This window comes from Eptesicus fuscus, chromosome 22, assembly GCF_027574615.1.
Source record: "Eptesicus fuscus isolate TK198812 chromosome 22, DD_ASM_mEF_20220401, whole genome shotgun sequence".
In the NCBI taxonomy this organism is placed as follows: domain Eukaryota; kingdom Metazoa; phylum Chordata; class Mammalia; order Chiroptera; family Vespertilionidae; genus Eptesicus; species Eptesicus fuscus.
Genome location: NC_072494.1, coordinates 43524783 through 43552581, shown reverse-complemented (window position 1 = coordinate 43552581; position 27799 = coordinate 43524783). Strand labels below are relative to the sequence as shown.

The window sequence follows — 27799 nt, the reverse complement described above, 5'->3', positions numbered from 1 at the left end:
TTATGATATATTCCTAGAAGTGGGATCACTGGGTCAACTGGCAGTTTATTACTCATTTTAAAATATTCAGTGTAAAAAGTCCACCCTTTCCCACTGGTAGTGAACTAATATATTCTGATCAAATGCCCAGTGGTTGAGTAGTGAAGTCAAATATTTGACAAAAGCCCAGGCCAAAGCCACATATCACCACCCTGTTCTGTGTAAGCCTCTAAGCACAGATTTAAATTTTCAACAAAAATTTATTAAATTTGCTCTGGCCAGTGTGGCTCAGTTGGTTGGGTGTTGTCCTGTGCACTGAAGGGTCGCCAGTTCGATTCCAGGTCAGGGCATATGCCCAGGTTTCAGGTTCAATCCCTAGTAGGGGGCGTGCAGGAGGCAGCCAGTAGATGTTTCTCTCTCTCCCTCTCACTTCCTCTCTCTCTAAAAATCAATAAACTAAAAGAAAACATTATTTAACACATTAACTTACTAAATGTAATTTATTAAATTTCTATTTTATTATTTTATGTTAGTACATTTTATTAGGTAAATACTAGAGGCCCGGTGCACGAAATCCATGCAGGAGGAGGCCTTCCTTCCCTGGCTGCCGGCACCGCTTCCCTCTGGCACCGGGGCCCCGGCTTCCCTCGCAGCCCGGCTTTGTCCGGAAGGTCTCCTGGTCTAATTAGCATATTACTCTTTTATTAGTATAGACAGATTATGTTAATTTACAATTCCTATTTTACTGCTTTACATTTTATAGGTAGAGTTTCGGTATGTGAACTGTGAAAGCCTGGGCTGGAGCGCAGAGTGGGCGTTTCTCCCACTGCCCTGCCAGGTGCCGTGCATGAGGGTCTGTCTGTGCTTTTCCGCTGGCACCGTTACCATCACAACGTACCGAACAAAGTGGCTATCATTCAGGAAGACTTCAGCGACATGACTTCTAGAAGGAATTTTATACTCAGGGCCCGTCCGTCGCTTGGGCAAACCTTACATCCTTTGCATTCAATTGAAAGGGCATAGAAGCCTATATAGGAGTCATTTCAATACTTAAAGTAAATGTGCTTAACATTTTTGTTGTCAATTTAGCTTAACGAATGGTGAAGAATTTCCCGAGGTCACTTTTCTTGGAAGCTCATGGTTCAGGGGTCCTCAAACTTCTTAAACAGGGGGCCAGTTCACTGTCCCTCAGGCCATTGGAGGGCCGGACTATAGTTTAAAAAAAAACAACCATGAACAAATTCTTGTGCACACTGCACATATCTTATTTTGAAGTAAAAAAACAAAACGGCAAAAACACCCGCATGTGGCCCGCGGGCCGTAGTTTGAGGCGCCTGGAACGGACCCCGGGTTCTAACCACTTGGTCTCCAGACTGAGATGTCATTTTGCTGCCGCCTGACCTTTGGGTTGGTGGTAGGGACCCCAGAACAGAAAGTCCTGCTGAAGAGACGCAGGGGGGAGGGGCCCACAGGCCGTGGCCCCCTCGGGACTCAGGGACCACCTTCAAGACGGTGGGATGAGGGCGAATCCATGACGCTCTTTCCTTAAAGTTCTCCTTTCTGTTTCCAAAGACGTACCTCCCGCAGCCCGCCATCTGCCCCGACTCCGTGTACAAGCTGATGCTGAGCTGCTGGAGGAGGGACACGAAGCACCGGCCCTCGTTCCAGGAGATACACCTGCTGCTCCTCCAGCAGGGGGACGAGTGACCGCCTCACGGGCCAGGTCCGCCACGCCGCGCCACGCGCCCACGCCACGCCACGCCACGCCACGGACGCAAGTGCACGCGAGGCAGGCTGTTCCTTTTCTCCTGCCCCTCTTTCCCACTGCTCCACCCACTGTCCACCCCTCACCCATATATACTTTTTTTTACGTTAAAGAACTAAAAAAGAAAAAAAAAACTGCTAGGGCAGATAAAATCAGTAAAGAAGTCTTCAGTGATGTACCAAAGTGTTGCGAACAAAGGCTAGATAATTTAGGTAATTTATAAAGGCTAAATATGCTTATGTTTATAAATGTGCAGACTCTACAATATTTTTTCCATGTTGCCTTTAAAAGTAGTTTCAGAAATAAAAACTTGAAGAATACTCATGTCTTAGGGACGCTGGGATGAGGTTAGGGAGAGCGCGGCTGACGGGCCTCGGCCGGCGGGTCAGGGGCTCGGCCGGCGGGTCAGGGGCTCGGCCGGCGGGTCAGGGGCTCGGCCGGCGGGTCAGGGGCTCGCCAGGCGGGTCAGGGGCTCGGCCGGTGGGTCAGGGGCTCGCCAGGCGGGTCAGGGGCTCGGCCGGCGGGTCAGGGGCTCGGCCGGCGGGTCAGGGGCTCGCCAGGCGGGTCAGGGGCTCGGCCGGTGGGTCAGGGGCTTGGCCGGCGGGTCAGGGGCTTGCCAGGCGGGTCAGGGGCTCGCCAGGCGGGTCAGGGGCTCGGCCGGTGGGTCAGGGGCTCGCCAGGCGGGTCAGGGGCTCGGCCGGTGGGTCAGGGGCTTGCCAGGCGGGTCAGGGGCTTGCCAGGCGGGTCAGGGGCTCGCCAGGCGGGTCAGGGGCTCGGCCGGTGGGTCAGGGGCTTGCCAGGCGGGTCAGGGGCTTGCCAGGCGGGTCAGGGGCTCGCCAGGCGGGTCAGGGGCTCGGCCGGCGGGTCAGGGGCTCGCCAGGCGGGTCCGCTTCCTAGTGTGGGCTCTGGGCTCGGCCACTCGGCGCTTCCTCTTCGGTCCGCGTGGCTGACCCTGTCTGGAAACCCCTGCTCTGTGGAAAGGGCGTTCTGTTCATTCGAGGTGGGCTCGGGGTTGCGGTCTGTGCCTAGATGCAGAGACTGCGCAGGAAGAACTGTCCCGTGTGGTGGGGAGGGTTGTCACAAACAAGCCAGCGCAGCCCCGCCTTACCACGTGGTCGGTGTGTCTGTGAGGCCGCTTCTGAATCCGTAGAAACCGGTGTTTCGATAGCTTTATCTCGGCCCTTTGGCCATCTGCCGCAAGCTGCCCGCTGTTTTCATTAAAGAATCTGGCTCCTCGGGCGTGTGCGATAGGGGAGCGCCGCTCTGAGTGTTCCTGAGGGGAGCGCCGCCCCCACCCCCTTTGCCAGGGGCACGCAGGATGTGTGGGCGGAAGAACCAGGGGAGACAGACGTAGACTTGGACCCCAGAGCAGTGATGTGTGAGATGGTGTTGGGTGACCCTCTGCACAGGTCAAGCGTGATGGAGGGAAAGAGGGAGGTCTGGCTTCCAAATTTGTGGCAACAGATACCCAGTCAAATCAGAGTCCCGTCAGAACAGCTCCCAAGCTCGCTACCCCACACCCCCCCAGAGTCAGTGGACAGCAGTGAAGAGAGCCCCAATTCCCGCGAAGGGGACACAAGAGAAGACGGCAGAGGACACGGCTTGCGTCCCTGCTCAGCCCCCAGCCTTGCTCCAGGCCATGGCAGATGCCTCACCCCCACTCCCCAGGGCACTGGCGGGGCCTCTCTCTTCCCCAGCAAACGCCCTTCCCGCCGTGTCCTGGGACTCGGTCTCCCTCGATGAACTGGAGGCTCACAGGTGGGAGTCAGGACCACGTCGCTTAGGGAGCTTGACCCGTTTCTGCTCTGAGCCAACTGTGCCATCTTGGACGTCTCTGCCGCCTGGACGTGTCCCTGGTCTGTGAGATGAGGGCGTGGCAGCAGGTGGCCGCGAGGGCTCCTGGTCCGATGTGTCCTGCGCTCGCTGGGCACCTGCTCATCTCCTGCCCGAGAACTGTGGTCGGGAAGAGGCTGTCGGGAAGTTGCTGCAGCCGCACTAGTAACACGTCCACAAGTGCGCTCCACGCCCGTCCTCTCATCGGACAGGCAGCGCTGACCACGCTCTCTCACATCTTGGGGCTTGCCCCTCTCTGCGTCCAAGGTCCATGTGGGCGTCACGTCCTATTCAGAGTCCCCAGAGGAACAGCTGACAGGAGACACACACGCCTTGCTGATCTTTATAAGGAACCGGCTCAGATCCTCATTCGTGGGGCTGAGCAAGGACCCAGGACACCTGTGGTTGCCTCTGAGGACAGACCACCGGGGCCAGCCCAGGGAGGAGGCTGAGGAGTCAGCTCAGCTTCAGGCGGAGTGAACTCCTTCCTTCCATCCGAATCCTCATCCGAGTGGGTGGGCCCGCACACCGGACAGGCCTTTGCCTTCCTCAGTCCAACAACCACAGCCAATCTCATCCGGAAGCAACTCAGGCACCGAATAACGCCAACCTGGCACCACAGGGCCAGCAGGGTGAACACAAGACCAGTCATCACGTTTCTCTAGAATTCAAGGGACTTGAGCACGCCCCCAGCGGGGCCCAGCGACCCTGCCAGGCCTGCTGAGGGGCAGGAGGGCGGTATTTCTCCCGTCCTGTGTCTAACTTTCCTCCTCTTGCTTCTTTTCCACACCTCGCCTCAACCCCCTGCATTTCATGAGCCCGCAGAGCGCAGTCCCGTGTAAAAGGTATGTGGTGTGTCTGGGTGGCATCTGTTACCCTTTCTAAGTCACCTTTGTTCTGTCTGTGGAACGTTTTCCGTCCAGGTGGTGGTTGTGGAGTCAGATCGGAATGTCTGTGGAGGCGGGTTGATGTGCTGAGAGCCAGGCCCCGCCCTGGATGCACGGCCAGACTCACCTGCTCAGAAGGGCCTGGCCTGGAGGGCCTGAGGGGGCGGTGGTGTTAGTGCTGGGGCAGGATCGCCTGCAGGTGCCCACGGTGTGACCGAGCACAGTACGGAGGGGTGGCAGATGGTGAACGAATGTGCGTGTGGCTGAGCGGGAGGCCGGCGGCAGGAAAAGGCCGCAGGAAGGAGAGCGGACCTCACACAGGTAGCCGCGGAGGGTCGGGAAGCCAGACAGACTCCGGCGAGGGCGAGACTCTGTTCTGGAGATGGAACCGAGTCAGGGCAGAAAAAGTAAGTGTCGTGAAGGTGAAAGGAGGGTATGTATGCCGCGAAGGAATTCCGGATGGTGGCGACGATAAAAATGTGGATGAGAAGCGGAGACGTCGGGCAGTGTGAACAGAGGGAGCTTTGTAGAGCCTCCGAGAGAGGAGTTCCTCGTGGACGTGGTGCACGGGGCCCGGCGGGAAGTCCTGCGTTCCCAAGGAAGCAGGGCGGAGGTCTGGGCGCCTGTGTCCTCAGCTGGAAGCCATCAGCTCCGCCTGCCGTGGGCCTGGTCCCCAAGAGCTGCCGGGGCTGCAGACCTGGGCCTGGGGAGCAGGCAGACCACCACCCGGCATTGCGTCCCATCTCGTGCTTCGGTTAAGGGGTCACTGCTGGGCCCAGAGGGGCCACAGAAACAGGGAAGCATTAGGCCCGAGCTCAGTCGACGCAGACACCCACGCAGAGGTGGGTGCGGCTGGAAGCCCCGTGTCATCCAGGCTCCCGCAGGCAGCGGAGCTCAGCCCTGTTTTGTGTCAAAGGAGGAGGGAGAGGAGGGGAAGAGGAAGAAGTTCCAAGGAGATATTCTAAAACAGAGTAGCATCTGTTTTGCCCAAAACTATGAAAAGTGAAGAAAATTACAGTTACGGCTTAAGTTATTCTTCAAATAGGACTGCTAGGTCTGTGATCCTAAGTTGATTTTTCAGTCCTGCCCTCTTCGACTTTTCCGTATGACCTCTGACCTCTGACCCGTGGCCTGGCATATGGCAGGTCCCTGATGCCTCCGGGAGTTACAGATCCTGGTGCATGTTGGGAAATCCTCCGGGATTGAAATTAACATTTTTACAGAAGCAGATGAATGTCTTTTCCACTTGGTAAACGCATTGGAACGCTTTCCAGCACGGGAAGAAGCCAGAATGGTTATTGATGACTGGATTGCTACATACCAAGTAGTACAATCAGCTGCACTACTTGGTAGGCAATTATTTCTAAAACTAGTTATTTCAAAACATTTTAAAACTGGCAAGAAGTTGCAAAACTAGTACAGACTGGCCTTACCCTAACACCAGGCTTTCCCACTGGTAACATCTTACGGAACCATCACGCTTTTCCAAAGCCAGAAAACTGACATTGGTCTAATATTATTAACGCAACCACAGACCATATTCAGATTTCACCAGTTTTTCACATGCACTGATTTAGTTTCTGGATAGGTTTAACCCTTGCTGGTTTGTAACCTGGCCTTGCTTGGAGGCCTTGAGAAAGACACCATCTGGATACAAATGTACAAACCCTTAAAGAGAATGTAACGAACTCACTTGTTCCTTTATCAGTGAGCATGAGCCTGCCCGGCCGTGCACGGGCACGCATCTGCTGACCTTGCTTGGCTGTTTAGCATCTGGAACAATCGAGAACAACGTGGGAGGATCAGGCAACACAGAAGACAGTGAAGACCTGACATGGCTTGCTGGCTATACAGAATCTATAATAATAATAGCATAATGTGCTAATTAGACTGGACGTCATTCCGGATGACCTTCCGGATGAAGCCAGGGCTGTGATGGAAGCCCAGGTCCCGGGTGCCAGAGGGAAGCCAGTGCCGGCAGCCGGGGGAAGAAAGGCCTGCTCTTACAGAATTCTGTGCATCGGGCCTCTACTCAGGTGTAAAGGGAAATCCAGGCGGTTCCTGCTGTTTCTGCAGCAAAGAAGGATCGTACTTGTGGCAGAGAGCACTCCAGAGTGAACCAGGCAAGGAGTAGGTGGCACCGAGTGACGGCCCCAGGGCTCCTTGTGGGAGGACTGGAATACAGCGGTACAGACCATAATAGAAGAGACCATTTGCCTAAATATCTGTTCTGAAATGAAATAAACCACACTAGACCAAATTAAATACTAATTTCAGGGGGTGGTATTGAGGCTCCAGCTCTGTGGCTCCCAGCCATGAGGTTTGTGGCGGTGTCTGCAGTGCCCTATTTAGGACTCACGAGATTGTACCTTGTTTCCCACTGCGTCCCACATCCTGTAAGCTCCTGGCCCAGACTCACCCGCTGGGTGCCCCAGACATGCTCAGAGTGTTGTTTTTGAATGAATCAAGTATAGAAACAGAAACTTGTCAAATTGCATGCCTGTTGATTAGGGAGAATTGCTCTGCGGTGCTATGGAGGGTTTGTTTTAATTGAGGAAAGAGTAGAAAGGGGCAGACGGTACCTGGTGGACAACAGCCTCCATCTGCGTATTTCCTGTGTGTACCTTCCTCTTCGAGGCCTTTAGACAGCATTTCAAGGTGGTTCTGTATAAGGCACCCCATCCAGAGCAGGCACCGGACTCTGGCCCCAAATTCAGCCCTTTTGAAACAAATTTTGCAGACATCTTGTCAATAACTTCCCGGACTCTAAAGGAGCAGGACGAGTCAGTCCCGAGCTCACCCGAGCTTGCAGGCAGTCAGGACCCGCAGGTACCGGTGCAGGGAGGGTTTGCAGAGGTTTGAGGGATAGTTTTCACACCGAGTGAAAACTTGTTTTCTTGAAGAGGCTTGGAAGTGACGGAAGGTGTGAGCATTCCTACAAACACACCGCCTTTGCCGTCCATCCAGCTGCTCACTTCCGCCCTTCACAGTCCACGCCGCCCGCCCGTCCCTTCCGTCCCTTCCGGTGGCTTTGCTGCAGGGTCAGAGCAGGCTTCCTGTGAGGCAGGCACGCCTGGGCGGCTCTGTGGACTGGGGAGGCCACGTGCCTTGTCCAGGGGTAAAGAGAAAACTGACTTAATTTGTGCTTAAAACTATTGTAGTCATTCCAAAAGAGAGCATGAAGAATTCTCTGTATTAGAAAAAGAACGAGATACCAATTGTATATTTTCTTCTTTATTTATTCTCTGTAAGTCTGATAATGATAAATTGTAAATAACAACGATTAAAGAAACATGCTACTGATGGGTGGTTTGACCCTTGGGCCTGGCGTCCTTTTTGGGGAATCGGCGGGAGCCGGTGGGGTAGACCCGTTTGTGGGGCGTGCTCAGCAGAGGGCTGCGGACCCAGGCTTCTCAGACAGCGGACTTGGTTGGAAGAGAAGCAGCTTGGCCTCTGGCGTGTCCAGACCCACCAGAGACTGGGTTCCTGCCGTCAGATGGTCCGCCTGGTGGAGATCCAGTCCCAAATTAATTGGGGATCCTTTACTGTCACAAAATTGCTTGCTTGATACACAGAAGTCCCTCCTAAATCCAAACATGGTTTGGCTGGGCTCCCCCCGCCCCCCCAAGAGCAACAAAAGCTGTGAACAACCGGAAGGCTGACTCTGTAGCGGGGATTAGGGTGAGACCACCCCAACAGCGCGCCTGCCGGCCCTGAGGAACGTGCTCGCCCTCACAGTTCTGAGCATGGGCGGCGCTGGCCCCGGGGTGAGGGACGGGTGTGACCCGCAGCAGCCGGAGGCCAGAGCGCCCGGCCTGCCGTGACCTTCCAGCACCACTGCAGCCCGTGGCCCACGATTTCGGAAACGGGCACTTCTTGCGTGTTTCACCCACAGTTCCCACGACCCACGTTCCAAACTCCACTTTCCAGAGGAGCGGTGTGGGGCGCTCTGCCTGGGACTCAGGTGGAGGGGGGCGGTCCCCACTTCAGCTCCTAGACCCGAACTTCCCTGAAAAGGGAGGGGCTCTGCTGCCAGCGCCCACGCGGCAGAGCGCAGCGCGGGTGGGGTCGGGTCGGGAGCACGCCCCGCGGCGGCCGCCACCGGGCGGGCCGGGGTCGGGTGTGAGGGGGCGGAGGGTCGGAGGTTGGGGGCGGGCACCTGGTGGCGGAGAGCACGGATTGGCTGGGCGTTTGGCGTCCCTTGGCCCCGCCCCCCGGCCTATCTCACCCCACCTCGGTCCCGGAGCGGAGGGCACCCGGCGGGCTGCGATTGGAGGGCCCCGAGCGAAGTCTGTGACTCTAGGAGAGGCGGGGCATCGCCGGGCCCGGGGTCTGATTGGAGGACGTGGATTGGGCGTGGCGTGCCTGTGTCACCGGGTCCTGATTGGGCGGCGGGCGTGGGAGGCGGGGCCAGCAGGCTCAGGGCGGCGCGGGTCCTGCTGGGCTGTGAGGCGTGCGTGCGCGGAGATGAGGAAGGTGGTCCTGGTCACCGGGGCGAGCAGGTGAGGCCCGTGCGCCCGGCCCGCAGCGTGCCTGCGCCCCCTTCTTTCCTGTCCGCCTGGCTCTGACCCGGGGAGACAGGCGGGCTGGGCACCGTGTGGTTAATTCCGTTTCTGTGTCTGAACCCAGTGGCGTCGGCCGCGCGCTGTGCCAGCGGCTCCTGGAGGAGGACGACGGGCTGCACCTGTGCTTGGCGTGCAGGAACCGGGGCCGGGCCGAGGCCGTGCGCGCCGCGCTGCTGGCCGCCCGGCCCTCCGCCCAGGTGAGCACCGTGCAGGTGGACGTCTCCGACCTGCGCTCGGTGCTGCGGGCCGCCAGGGAGCTCAGGCGCAGGTGAGCCTCTCGAGACGGCTTTCTCACTGTGTTGGGCACCCAGCAGCTGACTTCGGGAGAAGGGGCTGCGGTGTCTGCCCCTCGTTCCCCTGCGATCGTGCTTATTTCATGAGGAGTAACCCGGGAGTGCGCCCTGCCCTCCGGAGTGAGCTCCTGTGACACCCGAGAGCATTTTCTGCATCTTTGCTCGCTGGGTACTAAATAGGTCAGCAGGCACTGACCCAAAGAGCCGCAGACAGAGATGAGAGCAAGGTGCCCAGAGTCCTGGGCGCTTCAGGGATGACATGTAGTTACCGCAGATTAGTAACTTCCCATCCAGTTCGATCTTTAGTGAGTTGGCCCAAACTTAAGGCAGTGAGGCGGCGGAGAGAAGGGAGCCCCAAGGTAGTCAGTGAGCTGTCAGCCGCCCACAGCGTGGGGTGCAGCATTGCTGTCCTTACTTAATTCTCAGAGCGGCGCTCAGAGGAGTGTGGGATTGCCCAGACTAGGGAGCGATGGTTGTCATGATGCAAATTCGGGAGCATGACTGTGTTATATTATATTTATATAATAATAACATTATTATTATTATATAAATTTTATTATTATTATATAAATTTTACTTGTGAACTAGGGAGGATGTGAATCTAAGAAAATAAAATAAAGCCCCAAACTTCCTCAGACCAAAGGAGGGGTGTTTGATAGACAGGGTAGCTGCAGGGCCTAATTGGGGGACGAAGCTAAGGAGTATTGATCAGAGAGGTCTGACTTAGCCCATTGTCGCTCCCAAATCCTGTTTGAAGCCGACATCAGAAAAAGAACGCTCACGTGACTGACCCTCCTGTCCTGGTGTTTGTTGGCAGGTTTCAGAGGTTAGACTATGTGTACCTGAACGCTGGGATCATGCCCAGCCCACACCTAAACCTCCGAGCACTGCTCTCCAGTCTCTTTTCCAGGTAATGCATTTCCAGGTAGCCGATTGCCAGGAAGGTTTGCCCGGGCGTGTTAAGTCGGGTGGCAGAAGGGGTGTTGAGAAGAATGAAGACAAGCATTCATCTCTGGGAAGGCCGTGTGCCATGATTCCGTGTTGTGGGTCCGAGATGTCTGTGATGAGCCCTTCAGAAGAAGGAGGGTCAGCTGCGGCACTCCAGCCCCAGGAGGCACCTTGGGCCAGGGCTCTGACCAGCAGGCCAGGGAAGCGCACAGAACTCGCTGTCTCCCTGGAGATTCTCAGGACAGTGCCGTGGCTCTCAAAAATGTTTGACCCCAACCTGCAGGAAGAAAGCAGTCTTACCTGTGACCTCACGTGCTTATTCATAGAGGTTCTTGCTAGACTTTTGTTTTACTCTCTTCCATTCAACACACACACACACACACACACACACACACACACACACCCTGGCCTTGACCTAATGTACTGATCTTGCGGCAGACGCTGTCTTAGGGTGTTCGATGCTCTCAGAATGACCAGTGAGAGCACCAGCCGCCTGGCTGTGTTGGGCATTTCGCCCAAGTGGTGTGCGGGGACCCTCCTCAGCACCGGCATCGCTGTTGTCCCCTGTACTCTGGTTTAGAAAGAGGTGACGAGGGTTTTCGCAGGTTTTAGAAGCTCGGATGCTGTGGCATGTGAGCACTTGTGGGGAAAGGAGGCATCTTGCATTGTATTTAACACAGCCCCCCTGTCTGAGAAACAGGTGTTTTCATTCTCATGTTACAGAACCAGAGACCTGGAGTTTGGGGCAGGGAGGGCTCGGGGAGGTCTCTTCAGTGGCTCCGGTTGCAGGAGCTTTTGAAAGTCATGCATTTCTCTGCTGTTTCAGAAAGGTGATCCAGGTGTTCTCCACCGCGGAGGGACTGCTGACCCAGGACGACAGGGTCACTGCCCATGGGCTCCAGGAGGTCTTTGCCACCAATGTCTTTGGCCACTTTGTCCTGGTAAAGTGCCATCAGGCCTCACTCAGCACTGGGTCCTGAAGGCTGGGCACATCGCTCTGCTTTGTGGAGCTCAGTAGCGTGGGCTGGCATTGGACCTTTGAGTATTTAAATAGGACCATCGCTCTCCTCTGGAGACATTGGTCCCTGCAGCAGCCTCTCGAGAGATTATTTTTCCTTTTGCCTTCAGCTCTGGAGAGCAGAGGGAAATAGAAAGGGCCACACAGAGGCCGTCAGGGAGAATGCTCAGTGGTCTTTAGAGCGGGCTGGCCTCGGAGAGGAGGCGAGCAGGCAAGCCGTTACTGAACGTGCTTCATAGCTGACCTTTTGTCGCCCGCTCCTCGAGCCCCCGCACTGCGCGCTGCAGTTCCGGCTCAGGTGCCGTGTCCAGCTTGCTCCACGCTCTGGCCTCCGGCTGATCTCTCGGGTGACGTTAGCATCTGACGGTCACGCCAGCTGTGTCCAGTGGCTCACCCGTGCTCCGTGCAGGTCCTCTTCCGCTCGCTTTGCCTGTGCAACCTGCTTCTCTGACGCCAGGCTCATTCATGATCACTTTTCTGCATGTTGAGCCTGTTTTCCCCCTCCTTGAGGACTAGCCTATATTTTATAATAAATTGAGATACATACAAACACTGAATATTATGAAACCGTGAAAAGAAATGAAGACAATTGTGCATTGATGTGGGATAGCCTCTAGGATTTGATTCTTACGGGAAACAGCGTAAAGCTACACCTTTCCAAAGTGCGTGCACATATGCAATATTTCTGGAATTATATAAATTGGGAACACTGACTGCCAGGGCGTTGGGAATAAGTGGGAGGTTCATGTTTCATTCTAGATACTTTTGTACTATTTTTTATATGATACTAGTTTTCAATCAAAAATGAAAATATAAAGTCAGGATGGGTTGAATTCCTACCTGGTCATTTTAAACTAAGTTCACCAAGGTCATTATCAGATATCCCGTGTATCGTTCTGTAGCCCTTTCCTCTTCCTTTGGCATCTTCGCTCAGTAAAGTATCGGTGACGACAGATTCCCACGTGGGCACCGTGTGTGCCTGCTGCCCCGAGCTGGAAACTCACGTTAGTTTCTGCTCAGGTGTTTCCGGTGGGTCCGTCTTGGAAGTGCCCTCGTCACGATGGCTTTGCCTCGGGTTAAGCACGTCCTTGCTGACACTGAAGAAGCTTCCAGGTCACGCACGGTGTTTCCCTGCCCGAGGCCCAGAACAGGCCGTTCCTCTAAGGAGAGCTGGTTCCTTTCCTTCAGGGGGTGTTAGACCCCAAACCTGGTGCTTGTTGAGGCAGCACGTGCTTCTGGGCCCTCTGCTGGCAGCAAGGGGATGTGCATGTGTGTGCCAACCCACGTGTGTGCACATAGCTGTACATATTTCCACATGTAACCATCGCATCTTGATGACTGCGGACACGAGTCCATGCTGCTGTCTTCACTCTCATCCAGCACCGCGCAGGGCATTCGGGCCCCTCCCCTGCTCACCTCCCAGGGACACCCTGCCCCTGCAGCAGACGTTAGAGCGGTTTCTGGATTGCTACCCTCCTCCCTGTAGATCCTGACTGGCTTTTGTTCCTTTTTCCTCACTCAGGTTCGGGAGCTGGAACCCCTCCTCGGTCGCGGTGGTAGCCCGTCCCGGCTCATCTGGACGTCGTCCCGCAGCGCCCGGAAGGCCGCCTTCAGCCTGGAGGACTTCCAGCACAGCAGAGGCCAGGAGCCCTACAGCTCCTCCAAGTACGCGCTGGACCTCCTGAGCGTGGCCTTGAACAGGAACTTCAACCAGCGGGTGAGGCTGGGCTCAGGGGGCGGGGCAGGGGGGTAGGGGCGGGGGGGGGGGGGGGGGGCCTGAGCACGCCGATCCTGGGGCAGTGCTCGCTGTTCTCCGTGGCCATTGAGAAGGTGCAGCGTTGTTTCCTTAGCAGGACTGCCCTGAGGAAGGGTGAGACCTGAATGGGATCCATGGTGGGTGTGTAGGAACGTTTTAGGGCAGAAATAACGAGGTCCTGATTCCTGGGGTGTAGGGGTGCGTGCGCCGTCCTGTGTCCTGTACTTCTTCAGCCGTGATTCCCGGCCGAGCCGCGCTGCGGCACCTGCGCGGGGAGCCCTCGCGTGCTTTAGGTGCTCTCTCTGCCTGTGCCTTTCCCCCTTTCCCGCCCCGGGGAGCAGGTCTATTGTGAGGACGCGGAGAGGTGAAGTGAGGAACTAGTGGGGGTGCAGCTCAGGGTGGGCCCCGGGCCGTCCGACGCTGTGGCCTAGATTCCCCCGAGCCATCCACTGCCCCGTTCGCACTGGTGTCCCGACGGCGAGGTGGCCCTTGGCGAGCCCCGCGCTCTGCTGTCAGCGCCCCCGGCAGAGGGGTTTCTTTGGAGGGCACCCTGTCAGTCACGCTGGTTCCTGCAGCCTCGGGGGTCTGGGCGTGCTGCGTCCTTGTATGTCTCAAACGGTAGCATCTCCTGTCGTTCCCATGGCGTTTTCCTGGTGGCCTCTTCTGTGGTTGGAGTGTGAGGCTGCGGAGCAGTGTAATTCCGCTAATATTTACAACAGTCTTCCCTGCGAGGGCACCGGGCCAGGCCTGGGCGGAAGAGGACCGGGAGCCTGTGCCGGAGGGAGCCGCTTTGTTGGTGTTAATCCTCACCAGTGGGGATTTTTTCCACTGACTTTTTTTTTTTTTTTTTTTAAAGAGAGGGGGGCTGGGGAAGTGATTTCTTTTACTTTTTAGAGAGAGAGAAACATTAATGTGAAAGAGAAACATCAATGTGAGAGAGAAACATCAATGTGAGAGAGAAGCATCCGATCGGTTGCCTCCTACATGCACCCCAACCAGGGCTGAGGATCAAACCTGCAACCCTTTGGTGCAGAGGCCGACACTAACCACCGGGCAGCACTGGCCAGGGCAGGGGACAGCTGTGGTGGTGCATTAGCCACAGCAGCCAGCCTCCTGGGAGGGTGTGGACCCGCTCTGTCCCGGAGCGGAGGCCCGTCCTGCCTCTTGGTGGCGAGGCTGTGACTCAGGCACAGGTTTCACCTCCCGGGCCTCAGCCCCTCGCCTGCCTGTGGGGCAGTGATGGTTCCTGCCTCCTGGGAGGGCGCGAGGCGGGTCTGGAGCAGTCAGCAGAGCTTGGCGCTCAGAGCGTGCCTGTGGGTGCACAGGGGTGTGCTGGTGTGTGCACACGGTCTGCATGTCTGTGCTCGTGCGTGTGTGGGCTGTTGTTCTTGTCACTGTGTTACAGTTGGAGCCCGGTGTGCTGGTCCAATGGAGAGCCTCTGGCTCCACGAGATGACAGCTTGTCACAACTGCTTGTCCCCAGCCCCCCGTGGGGGCAGGTCAGCGTGGCGGGCTTCTGTCCACAGACAGCTGTGGGCTAGTGAGGTCTGGTTGTCAAGCAGGTAAGGCCGGGGCGGGCCACCTCTTCTGCCCGGCCGCCCGGTGTGTACGACATCACTCACTTCCTGTCGCTCCCTCACGTGAGGGGACGTTGCTGTGAAAAACGCTCCTGGAGCGATTGAATTTCGAGTCCTGCCTGTAGTTGCCTTGGCAGGGCCAGACCCAGTGGGGCCAGACGTTCCCCACCCCACAGTAAGGGTTAGATTTCACCCTACAGCTCTGGCCAGTGTGGCTCAGTCGGTTGGTGCTCCGTCCTGTCCTGGTTCAATTCCCAGTCAGGGCCCGTACTTAGGATGTGGGTTCGATCCCCAGTCAGGGTGCATGTAGGAGGCAGCTGGTCAGTGTTCCTCTCTCACATCGATGTTTCTCTCTCCCCCTCTCCCTCTCCCTGTCCCTCCCTCTCTCTAAAGTCAGTAAACATATCCTTGGATGAGGATAAAAAGAAGGGAGACGTGGCTGAGGCTGCCGCCGCCCGGTCTGCGCTGCGGCTCAGCCTCGTGGCCTTGGCTTTTGCTCAGAGAAGCAGCCAGGAAAGATCTGCTCCCTCCAGAGCTGGAGTGATGCGTGTGCTGGGCCCACAGGCTCCCGCCGAGCTGCCGTCCGTGGTGACCTCCCGGCCATCCAGAAGCACCGGGCCTCGCGTGGTTCCCGTGGGCGGCGGGCGTGGCGGAGCCCCTCCCTGCGTGTTTCTGCTGTTGCTCAGCATCAAGGTCTAGTTCACAGGCGTCTTCGCTTAGGGCTGACGAGTCCCCGACTGGTTCCCAGAGCAGATTCCCGTGCTGTCTCGGGGAAACCGACTTTCTGGGGAGGAGCTGTTGGTCTGTAAGGCTGGCGAGTCCAGGTCCCTGGCAAACGCAGGGACCCTGGGGGCTGGTGATCAGTGGGCATCCCGGAGCCTCACCGCCCCGAACAAAACAGAAACTTCCGAACAAAACAGAAACTTCGCAGGTGCATTCTGCCCCGCGGCCGTCTGTTAGTGTTCCGTTTAAAGAATAAGATGAAAAGTAATAAAAATATGAGTTGAAATGGTCAATATCAAAGAAGGTCAAATGTAGTAAAAATTAAACGGATTCACTAGTAAAGCAAGTCCCAGTTCTGCAGGGACAGACTGCACAGCGCCCCCTTCTGGTCCATGAGCTGTGTTACTGGGCCCAACAAGACAGCTTTCTAAAATGGGAGTCCTGGTGGAGGCCCAGAGGCCTGCAGTGGGAGGAGGTCTCTGTGGGCCCACACAGCTCTCTGTGCTCTGCCCCCAGGACCACCCCTCCCCCGCCCCCTGCAGCTGGAGTCTGGTCGGGGCACCTGCTGGGAGGCAGACACACAGGGCAGTTCCTGTCTATCCCAGAGGCAGAGACTGCCCTGGGTGTCCTTCTGTCTCCAGTGATTTTTGGGGTTGATAAGCTGACCTGCCCCTGACCCAACAACACGGGGACTCAGGTGCCGGGCCCACTTTCTCCAGCTTCAGGCCTGGCTGCTCTTTGTCTGGGCGTTGCTGAGAGTAGAGACCGTCTCCTTTTCCTCACCCTGTGTACCTCCCACCGGGGTCCCCAGCCCCAAGCTTCCACTGCCAGGGTCTCCCCAGCGTCCAGGACCACTCAGAGCAGAAGCCTTTCCTGCCTGTCCTGGCGGGGGTGCGTGTCCTTGATTGGCCGGCGTGTCCTGGGCTGAGTCAGCATCCCGAGCTCAGCGCTGCCTGCGTCCCTGCACCCCCAGGGCCTGTTCTCCAGTGTGGTGTGCCCGGGGACCATGCTGACCAACCTGACCTACGGAATCCTGCCCCGCTTCGTGTGGACGCTGATGATGCCAATCATATGGCTGGTGAGTGCGCCCCGCCCACCACTTCCTTTCTCTGTTGATGTCAGCTGTTCGACTTGGGACTAAAGGGTGTGTTTGAGGGTTGGGAAGTGATTTCAGAAATTGAATCGGGAGGTGGCAGAATCTCACGTCCCTGGAGGACTGAAGGCATGGCCAGTAGCCTCTGCTTCCCACCAGCTGACCCCCACACGGCCGCCCCTTCTCTGGGAGGGAGCGGCCCGGAGCGTGCTCCATGGGCCCGGGAGTCCTAGGGCCGTCTTGTGGGGACCTGGCTGCATGTAGTTCCTGGCTTCCTCGTGCGCGGTGTGGTCAATGCCTGTGCACAGCTCCCAGGAGGCGGCGTGTGCGCTCACGGCCGCAGAGCCACAGGTCGGCTTTTCTGGTTTGTGTTTTGAGAGTTTCTCGCAGGAGTGCCTTCAGCCACTAGAAAATGCTCCATTTAGGAACTGTCCTTCCATGTGGAGCTCAGAAAACACGCCCTCCGTCACCAGGGCGGAGAGGCACGAGGAATACGCCCCTGAGCTCCGAGGGCTGGCCTGGAGGGGTGGGATTAAGTGACATTTCTGTTTTAGATTTTTTTATTTTTGGCACTTAGTAAATGCTCAGGGATCAGAGGTGCAGGCTGTCCTTTTAAATGTGTGATGAATGCTGCTTTGGGACCTTGGCTAAACCGCCTCGGATGACGCCTGTTTTCTCTCGTCAGTTCCGCTTCTTTGCAAACGCTTTCACCTTGACGCCGTACAATGGAGCCGAGGCCCTGGTACGTGATGGTCCCCAGGGCGGTGGTGGCCGGCAGTCAGGGGGCTTCCCGGGGAAGGTGCACCTGTGGGTCAGCGTAGAGGCAGCAAAGCCCAGGCCACTTCCTGGGACGGAGATGCTCCTTCCTCCATTCACGTCGAAGTCGAGCTGTTACTGTTGGGAAACCAGTGCGTTGACTTACGTACGGCGCTCGGGCCGACGCTGCTAATGGCTCACGGTCATCGTTTCCGTCAGACACACAGGACGTCCCCGAGGTCCTCTACCGCTGGGTCAGGGTCGCCAGGTGACCTCCCGCGCCCTCTGTTCGTGCCGTCTGGGTGAAGTCCCCCACTTAGTCACTCCTGTGTGTCCGTCCCTCACTCCCAGCGCTCCTTCAGGACAAGGGGCAAAGGCCACCGGCAGAACTTTAAACCGTGCTAATCGTAGGAAGCGACGCTCAGTCTTACACTGAGAAACGCAGACCAAAGTCTCCGAGAAACCTCCTTCCGGCTCCGAGTGGCGGAGATGAGGGCGTGGAGATGCTGGCTCTAGCTTGCTGGGGGTAGATGGGCTCCGGCGGGACCAGCGAACACGTGAAATGCACAAACCCAGCCATTCCGGCCTCGGTGTTTATCTTCCCTGTGTGCGCAGACTCCCAGGTAACGCTGGCCTGTCTGTCACTCACCACAGTGCGGTTGACAGCAAACACCGGTGCATCGTCCATGGGAGACTGATTACGGAATGCTGGCTGCTTGGACAGAGAATGACACGACCCGCTTACCTGGTTACAGTGTCTGCGATGCTGCAGAGTGTGGTCCTGCTTCCCGCCAGGGCGAGCAGAGCCCGCTCCCAGCAGACACGTGGTCTTGGGCAACCATAGGAGATGCTGGTAGACTTTGCTTCCAGAGAGGGACCGGAGAGAAGGCCGAGAAGGCCGCCGCCGCGGGAAGGGGCGGGGCTTCCGAGGGGTGTGCCGTGTGTGGTCCGTCACTGAGGCGACTGGCTGTTTCTGTGAGTTACCCTGGCGAGTGGGGCGCCTACACTGAGGAGCCGTCTCCAGGCCGTGAACTTGAATTTGAGGATTAAGAGAAGCGGCTTTTGCTGCAGGTGCTTTCTTAAGGATGCCGCCGAGCAGGCTGCCCATCTCCCTCTGTCCCAGCAGCGGGGCGTGGAGCCGTGACCCCGAGCTGGTCAAGAGGACTTCTGGTCCCAGGCCCCACCGGCTGCGCCCTCGGCCAACAGAGCCAGCGCCCCCTCTTCCTTTCCAGGTGTGGCTCTTCCACCAGAAGCCCGAGTCCCTCAACCCTCTGACCAAGTACCTGAGCGCCACCACTGGCTTCGGGAGCAACTACGTGACGACGGAGAAGGTAGGCCTCCCGCTCTCCGGGGAGGCTGCGGCCGTTGCCTGCTGGCCCGCCTCCAGTCCTCCCGTTCCCAGTTCCCAGAGGTGTTCGTGTGGTTCCTGTCACCCCGTTTCCGGTTCCCTTCCAGATGGACCTCGACGACGACACTGCTGAGAAGTTTTACTGGCGCCTCCTGGAGCTGGAGAGGCGCCTGCGGGCCACCGTCCTGAGCACCGACTAGCAGAGCTGCCGGCGGCGGGAGCACGAGCCCTCAGGCTCCGTGCACGGGGCTTCTGGCGCGGGGGATGGTGTCGTCTGTGGTGACGGGAACTCTCTGTCTCCCTTCCGTCCCGAGTTCTCTGCGAGCTGTGCGTGCTCATGGAAAAGGTTCACAGGTGAAAATCACTTGGCTGTTCTCCAGAATGGTGGCCCACCCAGCTCAGCCAGAGCCCCAGCCACCACCTCCTGTCGGGGTTCCTGTCCCGAGAGCTGGAGCTCCAGCCAGGCTCCGGGCCAGGCCTGGCCTTGAGGAGCCAAGACGCGGGCACACGGATCCTCCTGGTGGCCGGTCCTGGCGGGAGACACGGCCACTCAAAGTGACAAGCTCAGCTGTGCCCCTTGTCCTGGGAGCATCTTCCCGTAATTCTTCCCCCCTCCTACCGGGCCCAGGCTCCGCCTGGCCTCCCCTCAGGTGCCGCGTGGCTGTTGCAGTGTGCTGGGGCCGCCTCAGTTATTTCTTACAATTTTTTAAAATTAAAGATGACAATTAAAATATATATATATATATATTTATTGACTTCATAGAGGAAGGGAGAGGGAGGTAAAGACAGAAGCATCAGTGATGAGAAAGAATCATCAATTGACTGCCTCCTGCATGCCTCCTACTGGGGACTCAGCCCGCAACCTGGGCATGTGCCCTGGCCAGGAATGGAACCGTGACCTCCTGGTTCATGGGTCAGCACTCAACCACTGAGCCATACCGTCAGGCTTTCTTACCATATTTTAAAAGCATCGTCTTGACATTGAGGTTAGTCCATGTTACCATGGGCCTGACTCTTAACACCATCTGCAGATCTGTTCATTACTCACCAGCCCATTTTCATGCCCATGTTTTAATGGATATAAACTTGGGCAAAAATGATTTACTCACATTTTATGTTTCAATAAAATTTTCCAGCTGAGCTATTGCTTTTGTTGGCAGTGGTCAGAGGCAGTGGTCGGAAGTCAGTTCAGACTTTGTTTCTATGACATGAAGACAAAATGCTGAAATGCTTAGGCATTTTTACCCTAAATATAACCATTACCTGGGACACAATAAAGTGAGTGAAGTTTCAGATGAGTCAATAACAGTGAAAAATCCTATCTAATAATAGACAAATATGCAAATTGACCATACCCCCGACACATCCACAAGCCACGCCCACCATCCAATCAGAGCGAGCATGCAAATTAACTCAAACCAAGATGGCTACAGCCACAGAGAGCAAGGTTTCCGCCTGCCCTTGCCAGGCCTAAGCCTCCATCAAGCTACAAAGTTTCAATTATAGAAGGTAAACAAATTCAAACAAATGGTGGCAGAATGGAGCTTGAGAGAGCAGGCCAGGGTTGCCGCCGGCAACAGGGGAAGCAAAGCTTTCCGCACAACCTGGCTGGGCTCACCCGCTTAAGGCAACAAAGTTTCAATTATAACCCCAACACAAATGGCTGCCGGCCTCGGAGGGAGCCCCAGGCTTGGCTCCGCTCCAGGCTACAAAGTTTCAATTGTAGAAGGAAAATAAATTCCAGATACCAGGGCCTCCGCTTGGGTTGCCAGGGGACATGGCCGGCCTGCAAACCACCACAGGCCCCTTGCTCAGGCCGCCCCATGCCCCAAGGGAACCCCCACCTGATCCGGGACGCCCTTCAGGGCAAGCCAGCTGGCCCCCACCCCTGTACCAGGCCTCTATCCTATCTAATAAAGGAGTACTATGCAGATTGATCATCACTGCAACACACAATATGTCTGCCCCCATGTGGTCAAAGATCCTGCCCCCATGTGGACACAAGATGGCCATCACAGATGGTCAGCAGGAGAGGGCAGTTGGGAGGCACCCGGCCTGCAAGGGAGGGCAGTTGAGAAGGACCAGGCCTGCAAGGGAGGGCAGTTGAGAGGGACAAGGCCTGCAAGGGAGGGCAGTTGAGAGGGACCAGGCCTGCAGGGGAGGGCAGTTAGAGGTGATCAACCCTGCAGGAGAGGGCAGTTAGGAGTGACCAGGCCGGCAGAGGAGGGAAGTTGGAGGCAAACAGGCTGGCAGCGGAGTGGTTAGGGGGTGATCAGGCTGGCAGGCAGAAGCGGTTAGGGGCAATCAGGAAGGCAGGCAGGCAAGCAGTTGGGAGCCAGCAGTCCTGGATTGGAGAGGGTACAGGCTGTGCTGAGGGACAATCCCCCTCTGTGCATGAATTTCGTGCACCGGGCCTCTAGTTATATATAAATATAATTTCTATACATTTTGAAATATGAAATTTTTGTTATAATCTCTCTAATTTTGTTGCTAAAGACATTTTCAATAAAGTTAAACCTTCTGTAGGCCAAAATGAGGGCTGGGCCCTCCCTGTGGAGGAGGGTGAGGTGGACCCTGAGGGCAGGGCTGGCTTGGGCAGTAGGGCCTGGCGGACACCCAGGTCCCTGAGTGCAGGGGTCGGGGTTGTCTGCTTCCTCTGCCCGTGGGAGGGTGAGCGTTGAGCCCAATAATGTGTGTGAGGGAGGGAAGGAAGGAAGGAAGCGTTTTCTGGAGCGACGACAATGAAGCTTTTATTGGAAACAGTGGGATGTCATGGCTGGATGCTACGCTCCGGCACAGGGTGAACGCACAGTTTGGCACCACGTGAGATGTCTGGACACGGATGGCGTGCTGCAGCTGGACTGGGGCGGGTCTGGGCTCACAGGTGCGGGGACAGCTCGATGCGGGGAGTGCGCCGTGTGTCTCCGTCCACAGACCGGGGAGAGGGACGGGTATCCTCAGGCCCAGCAGCGCCATGCGCGCACTGCCCTGGCCTGGCCCCCGGCCTCCGGCCGTGGCTGCAGGAGAAACACCCATGCAAAAGGCGGAACTTGCGCGGGTCGGTTCCAGGAGACGGGCACAGGTGGCGAGGGCTGGCGGTGTGCACGCAGCCTCTGTCCTGGCGCAGCCTCCAGCACGGCCAGTGAGTCCCTGTCTGTCAGCCGAGCTGCCCCGGGCTGCCACCCGTTTTGCTGGGAAGGAGATGCTGGTGGGAGCACATTGCTTGCCAGCTGTTCAGGATTCGGTTGCCAGTTTGATGTGAGCAGGTGGAAGGTGGGAACCGAAAACCAAAGCGGGCGCCTGGGACGGAAGGCGGTCTGCACAGGCTGCAAGTCCAGCCCTCGGCCCAGGACCCAGGCGGTGCCCTCTGGCTGGCAGCTGGCACTACCAGCGTCAGAACAGGCGGCACCTCTCCTCCAGGCAGGTGCGTATTTTTGAGACCTTGGCCATGGGTGCGGGGCATCGCTTACCGTTCTCAGAAACTCCCTCCCTCGCTTTTCTTAGACTGGCCTTGCAGATCAGGGAAAGGGGGAAACGGTCGGAAATAAAACTGCGCACGTGTCTCTAGTGGCTGACGTGTTACTCTGAGGGGACGGGAGGGTCGGAGAGGTGACCTCCAGGCGCCCTGCGTGGGGTCCCGGGACCCCCGTGCCCAAATATCTCCCCCATGCTGAGCAGCCGCTCAGCCTCAGGGGGCACCCGGTGCCGCAGGTAATGGGCGTTGGCGGCCCTTGCCAACACCTCGCGGAAGGAGGGGGTCCCCGGGGACGTGTGCTCCCCGGCGCTGAGGCCGGGCTGCAGGCCTGTGGCCTCTGGTCTGGCCTCGCCGAGGGCCCTGCCATGGTCACCGGCTGGGCTGGCCTCGGGGCCGGGGGCTGTGGAGCCGGGGGCGACGGCTTGGTTGGGCGGCGTCTCCCCTGTGAGGTGGGAGGTCACATGGCTTTGAGGCGGCGACTGCTCCTCGCTTCTCACGGGGCCCCCGAGGCCATCGTGGCGGGAGGAGGCCCGGGGGCAGCCCCCACGTGCTTCCTGGGCTGTGTTGGTGGCCAGGGCTCTGGGAGGGGGGAGGGGAGGAAGGTTCTCTGAAGCCCATGTGGATGCCCATATGTTGAATTTCCAAGTGATCGGACCACGGCCCCACATGGGGTGTCAGCCAGGCCACAAGGGGGTGGGAGGCCGTGCTGCCCCGGGTGGCGCTTCCTCAGGGAGGGGTCCCGGCGGGGACAGTGGAAGGAGGTGGGTGGGCGCCCAGGTGGGCACGGAGGGGCTCACCTGGCTCCAGTGGCCCGGGGGGCCCTGAGGTCCCCTCCCTGCTGCGGGCGCACGGGGGCACCTCCTGGTCTCTGCTGCACTCTGTTCCCGGAGTAGGAGGGGCACTTTCCCTTGCCGGCTGCTTTGAGGAAATGAATACCTGTTATGGGTTGAATGGTGTCCCACAACTGATCCCTGGCAGCCCTGACCCTGGGCAGCCTGTGGCCGTCAGCAGGAGGGCCTTACAGAGGCGCTCGGGCCCCATGAGGGCACCAGGGTGCCTAGTCAGATGGGACTGGTGTCCATCACGCGGGGAGATTGGAGCAGACACACGAGGGGAGACAGGAGGGGACACAAGGGGAGGAGGCCTGCAGGTTGCCGGGGCTCCTCCCTCCCAGCGAGCAGCCTGGCCAACCGGGTCTGGGCCCCAGCCTCCGGGGGCATGGCTGTGTTTAAGCCCTGGCTGAGGGTAGCGCCCAGACCCAGGGCCGTGCGGGAGGAAGGAAGAGAAGCTGAGCCGCCGGTGGCTGGCCAGGACCTTCGATGGACGCTAGGGCACCTCGAGTGGGGGGGACCATCTGCCAGCGGCCCCGTGGGTATTTACAGCTTCACCTCGGGCCGCACAAGGCTCTCCGCTTGCACCCTCGCCTGCTGTATGTGGTCAAACATTTCTTTACCTCCTCCGCATGCCTGGGCCGGTCAGGCCCTGTGATGTCACAGCCTCCTGGGGCCGCGGCGAGGTCCCCACCCCTGGCTGGAGCGTGCCCTGAGGGTTTAGGAATCGGCACCACCCATGTAGACTCTGCCCTGGAGGCTTCGTGTGAGCGTTTTACTGTGAGGCAGGGTGTTTGCTGAACCAGATCATCTGGTGTGAGTGTCAGCCAGAGAGGGCGCCGCCTCAGGGCCGCGGAGCTCCTCCCGGCTGTCTCAGCACCGTGCTGTCACAGCAGTTGCAGGGCACCTGCGTCTCCACACACCTCCCTGGCGGCCACGGGGTGCAAGTCTCACACCTGTTGGCTCTGTCTCTGGGCTCCCGGAGTGGACACGGGGGTCGGGGGCACCCGACAGAGGGAGCAGGACCAGATGGGGGCCGAGAGTCACACCTGACGCCTCCAACCCTGTCTCTGCACTCGGCTGTGGGCACTCAGACCAGGGAGTCCTGGGTGGGCCCGCTTCCTGTTGCCTTAGTGTGTGTGTGTCTCTGTGTGCGCATGTGTGTGTATATGTGTACATGTGTGTGCATGTGTATATATGTGTCTGTATGTGTGCATATATGTGTATGTGTGTGCATGTGTATATATGTGTGTCGGTATGTGTGCATGTGTATGTGTGCATGTGTGTGCATATGCGTGTTCACATGTGTCTCTGTGCGTGTGCATATGTGTGCATGTGCATGTCTCTGTGTGCATGTGTGTCTCTGTGCATATGTGTGCATGTGCATGTGCACGTGTATGTCTGTATGTGTATATATGTGCATGTGTATGTCTCTCTGTGCATATATGTGTACAGGTGTATGTATGTGTGTATGTGCATATGTGTGCACATGCATGTGTATCTCTGTGTATGTGTATATGTGTGCATTTGTATGTCTCTCTGTGTGCATGTGTATATGTGTGTGTATGTGTATATGTGTGTGTGTATGTGTCTCTGTGTGTGCATGTGTATATGTCTGCATGTGTATATGTGCATGTGTATATATGTGTCTCTGTGTGTGCATGTGTATGTGTGTGTATGTGTATATGTGTGTGTCTCTGTGTGTGTTTGTGTGTGTCTTTTCCATGTGAGCACTTCACTGACTCCCTCTACACTGAGATTTGAGCCTCTCCCAGCCCTGGCCGGTGCTCAGTGGTTAGCGTGTCGGCAGGTCACTACTCAGCAATTTTAGACCGTCAGAGCCGACGGGTTCAGAAGGAGCGTAGCTTTTCCCTGACACTTGACCTTTTGGAGTTTCTCTGTGAAGGCGTGGCCTGCCACCCGCCAGTGTCCGGCTGAGCCTGCCTGCTGCTTGTGCAGGAGGCGTCCTCTTGACCGACAGTCCCGCCTTCTCAGTATCTCAAGATGCTCCTGCTTCTCACCTGCCAACACCCTGCGTTAGGTCTTCACGCCGTGAGGCCTCCCCTCGCCCCTCTGACCGTGGGACAGCCCGCCGCCCACTCCCAGCCCTCAGGCTGGGGTCTCCACTCTCCGGCCCCTTCCTGCCCCTCAGCCTCCTGCAGCCTGAGCTCCTGGCGGCCAGCGGGCCCCGTGTGCACCCTGCACGCACCCTTGTGCCGGCCTCTCGTCCCCTCCAGCTGGGCGTGCATGCCGCCTCCTTGGGAGGCCTTACCTGAGGCTCTCGAGACACAGGCCTGGCTCTCCCGCCTCCCTGGCAGGGCCCTCCCTCAGCAGCGAGCATGTCCACCCTCAGCTCCCAGGCAGCTACCTCCCAGCACGGAGGTGAGCCCCTGGCGGGCGTGGGCTTGCAGGTCGGGCTTCTCGTTGGCATTTCTGCCTCCATAGGAGCAGCCGACACAGTGTCTTGTGCACCTGGTCCCCAGCCCCTGGCCCAGAATAGTCTGCGAAGCCCTACCCTGCGGCTCCAGACTCGGGCGGAGGCGGGGTGCGCCCCCACACAGGCCTGGGCGCACCCGGGCTCCGCGCCGCCGTGGGCAGTGAGGCCGGCGCAGCGCCCAGCGGACACGGGACTCACTGCGCCTCTCCTTCCTTTCCCCGATCCCACTGTCAAGAAATCCGAGGCTCAGAGAGGCACCCTCGTGGCGCCCTCAGCCTTTCCAAAGGACAGAGTCGGAGGCGCATCGACGTCCTCTGCCCCTTCCCCGCCCCTGAGGCCGCCGGCACCTCCCCCTTGGAGGCCCGTGGACTCAGCGAGGGCCTCACCCCCTCCCAGGGCGCAGCCTGCTTGTCACAGATAGGAAGCGGGGAGCAGAGGAGGCTGGCGCCCGTTCAGAGTCACCCTCACCTGCGCTGCAGGTTAGAAGTGACTCCAGGCCGACGTGTGGGAGCCCTTGTGTCCGTGTCCCCCCTCGGCTGTGAGGCCTAAGGAGCTGACCGGTGGGACACCTGGCACCCTGAAGGCATGGTTCTCGGGCTGGGCTGGCACCTGCCTGGCAGAACGCGTGTAGCTTCGAAGAGGTGAGACTCTGCTGAATTATGGAATGATCTTAAAACCCAGCCGTTCCCGGATGGATCCCCCTGTCCGGCCCTTTCCTGGCTGACTGGCACTAGCCACCTCGTGCCAGGTCTTACTTTGCATCAGGCGCTGTGCCAAGTGCTCGCCGAATCTGAGTCACTCCCCCAGGGAGGTCCCGTCACCCCCATTTCACATGCGAGGAAGCGGAGCGCTGGCAGGTGCAGTAGCCGCTCGAGCCTCACAGGGAGTGAGTGACAGTGAGGCTTCGCCCTGAGGCTGGGCTGGGTCCATGGACGAGGCCTGGGCTCTGTGCACACGGTGCCCCCCTCCCCCGCCCCGTGATGACCAGTGACCGCTAACTAGGACTAGTTAAGGCTGTTCTCGTTGTGACTCTTACCCACGCAGTGGGGCTGGCCGGGTCCTCAGTGTGCGCCTGGGAAGGCCAGTGCCTGGCAGACCGGCCTGTGGGAGGAGGGCTAGAGATCTGGGTGTGCATCTACGGGAAGAGCCGGGGGGGGGGGGGATGACAGAAACACTGCCTTTGGCTCAAGAAGAGTGAGAAAGCCCAGCATGGACGCAGTGAGGGCGTCTGAAGCGTCCCAGCCTCGGCAGCTGTGCGGGCAGGAGGCCGCTGGGAGGCCAGGCGGTGGGCAGAGCTGGGAAAGCTCACGCCCCTGTCTGCTCAGTCGGGCAGAACCCAGAACCCGGGCCTCAGGTTTGACCCCCTTCCCTAAGGTGCCCTCATGCTCACCGCTGCGCTGAGTGGTACAGACCAGGCATTAAAAGAGGTGAAACCCCCTCAACCTGAGGCGTGAAAGGAGAGCAGAATGAAAAACAAAGCGAGAAAGTAGGAAACAAGGGTTCGAGCGGGAGCAAATTGAAATGGGTGGGGGGGGGGCTGGCCTCAGCAGGAGGTCAGGGTGGGGGTATTCCAGGAGCTGGAGGGCCTGGCCCTGAGCTGTTGTGCCCAGCCCCCCCCCCCCCCCCCCCCCCCCCCGTCCCGGGTTACCTTGCTGCAGCCTCTGCAGCTGCTTCTGCAGCTGCCGCTGCTCCCAGGCCAGCAGCCTCAGGTGGCCCAGGTAGGTCCGCTCGAGTCTCTGCAGCTGCTGGCTAAGCCTGGCCTCAGCCTGCTTGGCGTGCTTCCTCTCCAAGTCCCACTGCCTGTGCAGCGGCCCCCTGACCGCGTGCCCCTCCATCCCCTTCATGCTCTCCCAGGCGACACGGAGACCCCAACACAGCGAGTGGGCGCCTGGCCTGGCTTCGCCAGCGGGTCCGAGCCACGGCTGCCTGTGGGGTGGAGTCGCCCTGGTGGGGAGTCTGCTCTGCGGTGAATGAGATGCCAGGGACCCAGAGGATGGAGGGGACAGTCGCTCCTCTGAGCCCCGCCTCTGCCCAGAAATCCTCGGTAGATGGCAGCGCCTCCCCCCTCCCCAGGACCTGCTGTAAGATTGGGGAGCACACAGGACTTTGGGGGAAGAAAAGCAAGGCTGTCTGTGGAGAAGGCATCGCCACCCCCCGGGTCCCTCCCGCCTCCTCGGTGTCCTGCTCAGGGGCTCCCTTCCTTCATTCATTCACACCTTCATTCATTCACACCGCAGCCGGTAATGGGGTAATGGGCCGGTGCCAGCCGCTCTGGAAGGATGGGGTTCCCATGGGAGGGGGATTTCAGGTTGGTGACTTGGGAGCCAAATCGGAACAATGAACCTTTCAAAAGTGCAGAGTGGGACCTGCCGGTCCAGAGCGCAGGCTGCCGAGCAGGGCGCCCCCCGCTGGGCCTGACACAGCCCTCTGGCGCCCTCGGCCTCTGTCTTCCCAGAACCGCCCCCTCCTCCCTCTGGACCCTGAGGTCCAAGCCCAGGGCGGCTTCTCCCTCCTCG

The 27799-nt window shown here is 58.4% G+C and overlaps 3 protein-coding genes across 5 annotated transcripts in view; 2 read left to right on the top strand and 1 right to left on the bottom strand.

Annotated features, from left to right (window-relative positions):
• The window catches only part of DDR2 (discoidin domain receptor tyrosine kinase 2), an 81030-nt gene extending 78966 nt beyond the window's left edge, over positions 1 to 2064 (top strand). The window contains exon 17 of the mRNA XM_054711795.1: positions 1552 to 2064. Within this exon, the coding sequence (XP_054567770.1) occupies positions 1552 to 1686 (135 nt within the window). The 3' untranslated portion in view covers positions 1687 to 2064. The remainder of the gene's footprint in view (positions 1 to 1551) is intronic.
• Positions 2065 to 8882: 6818 nt separating this feature from the next.
• Positions 8883 to 19276, top strand: HSD17B7 (hydroxysteroid 17-beta dehydrogenase 7). Of its 3 annotated transcripts, XM_008153090.3 has the most exons (9): positions 8883 to 8966; positions 9094 to 9297; positions 10140 to 10232; positions 11097 to 11211; positions 12811 to 13005; positions 16318 to 16422; positions 17123 to 17179; positions 18426 to 18524; positions 18649 to 19276. In XM_008153090.3, the coding sequence occupies exons 1-9, from the start codon at positions 8932 to 8934 to the stop codon at positions 18739 to 18741; spliced, it is 996 nt and encodes a 331-aa protein (XP_008151312.2). In that variant the 5' UTR covers positions 8883 to 8931; the 3' UTR covers positions 18742 to 19276. The 3 variants fall into 3 exon arrangements, with proteins under 3 accessions (XP_008151312.2, XP_054568069.1, XP_054568070.1); XM_054712094.1 differs by lacking the exon at positions 18649 to 19276 and having other exon boundaries at positions 18317 to 18515; XM_054712095.1 differs by lacking the exons at positions 11097 to 11211; positions 17123 to 17179; positions 18426 to 18524; positions 18649 to 19276 and having other exon boundaries at positions 16318 to 16400.
• Positions 19277 to 22071: 2795 nt separating this feature from the next.
• On the bottom strand, positions 22072 to 27118 carry CCDC190 (coiled-coil domain containing 190). Its single transcript, XM_054712270.1, has 3 exons — positions 26932 to 27118; positions 22814 to 22952; positions 22072 to 22595 (listed from the first exon to the last, which is right to left on the bottom strand). Exons 1-3 carry the CDS (start codon positions 27116 to 27118, stop codon positions 22121 to 22123), a joined length of 801 nt encoding a protein of 266 aa, XP_054568245.1. The 3' UTR covers positions 22072 to 22120.
• Positions 27119 to 27799: the final 681 nt, after the last annotated feature.

What these genes read in the sequence shown, in the direction of transcription:
- CCDC190 (XM_054712270.1), bottom strand. Translation starts at nt 27,118, where the DNA reads ATGGAGGGGCACGCGGTCAGGGGGCCGCTGCACAGGCAGTGGGACTTG. An exon ending in GCTGCAGAGGCTGCAGCAAG is followed by an intron (nt 22,953 to 26,931) that starts GTAACCCGGGAC and finishes AACCCATAACAG; the next exon opens with GTATTCATTTCCTCAAAGCA. An exon ending in CCCCGGGCCACTGGAGCCAG is followed by an intron (nt 22,596 to 22,813) that starts GTGAGCCCCTCC and finishes CCCCCCTCCCAG; the next exon opens with AGCCCTGGCCACCAACACAG.
- HSD17B7 (XM_008153090.3), top strand. Translation starts at nt 8,932, where the DNA reads ATGAGGAAGGTGGTCCTGGTCACCGGGGCGAGCAG. An exon ending in ACAGGAACTTCAACCAGCGG is followed by an intron (nt 13,006 to 16,317) that starts GTGAGGCTGGGC and finishes CTGCACCCCCAG; the next exon opens with GGCCTGTTCTCCAGTGTGGT. An exon ending in ACAATGGAGCCGAGGCCCTG is followed by an intron (nt 17,180 to 18,425) that starts GTACGTGATGGT and finishes CTTCCTTTCCAG; the next exon opens with GTGTGGCTCTTCCACCAGAA.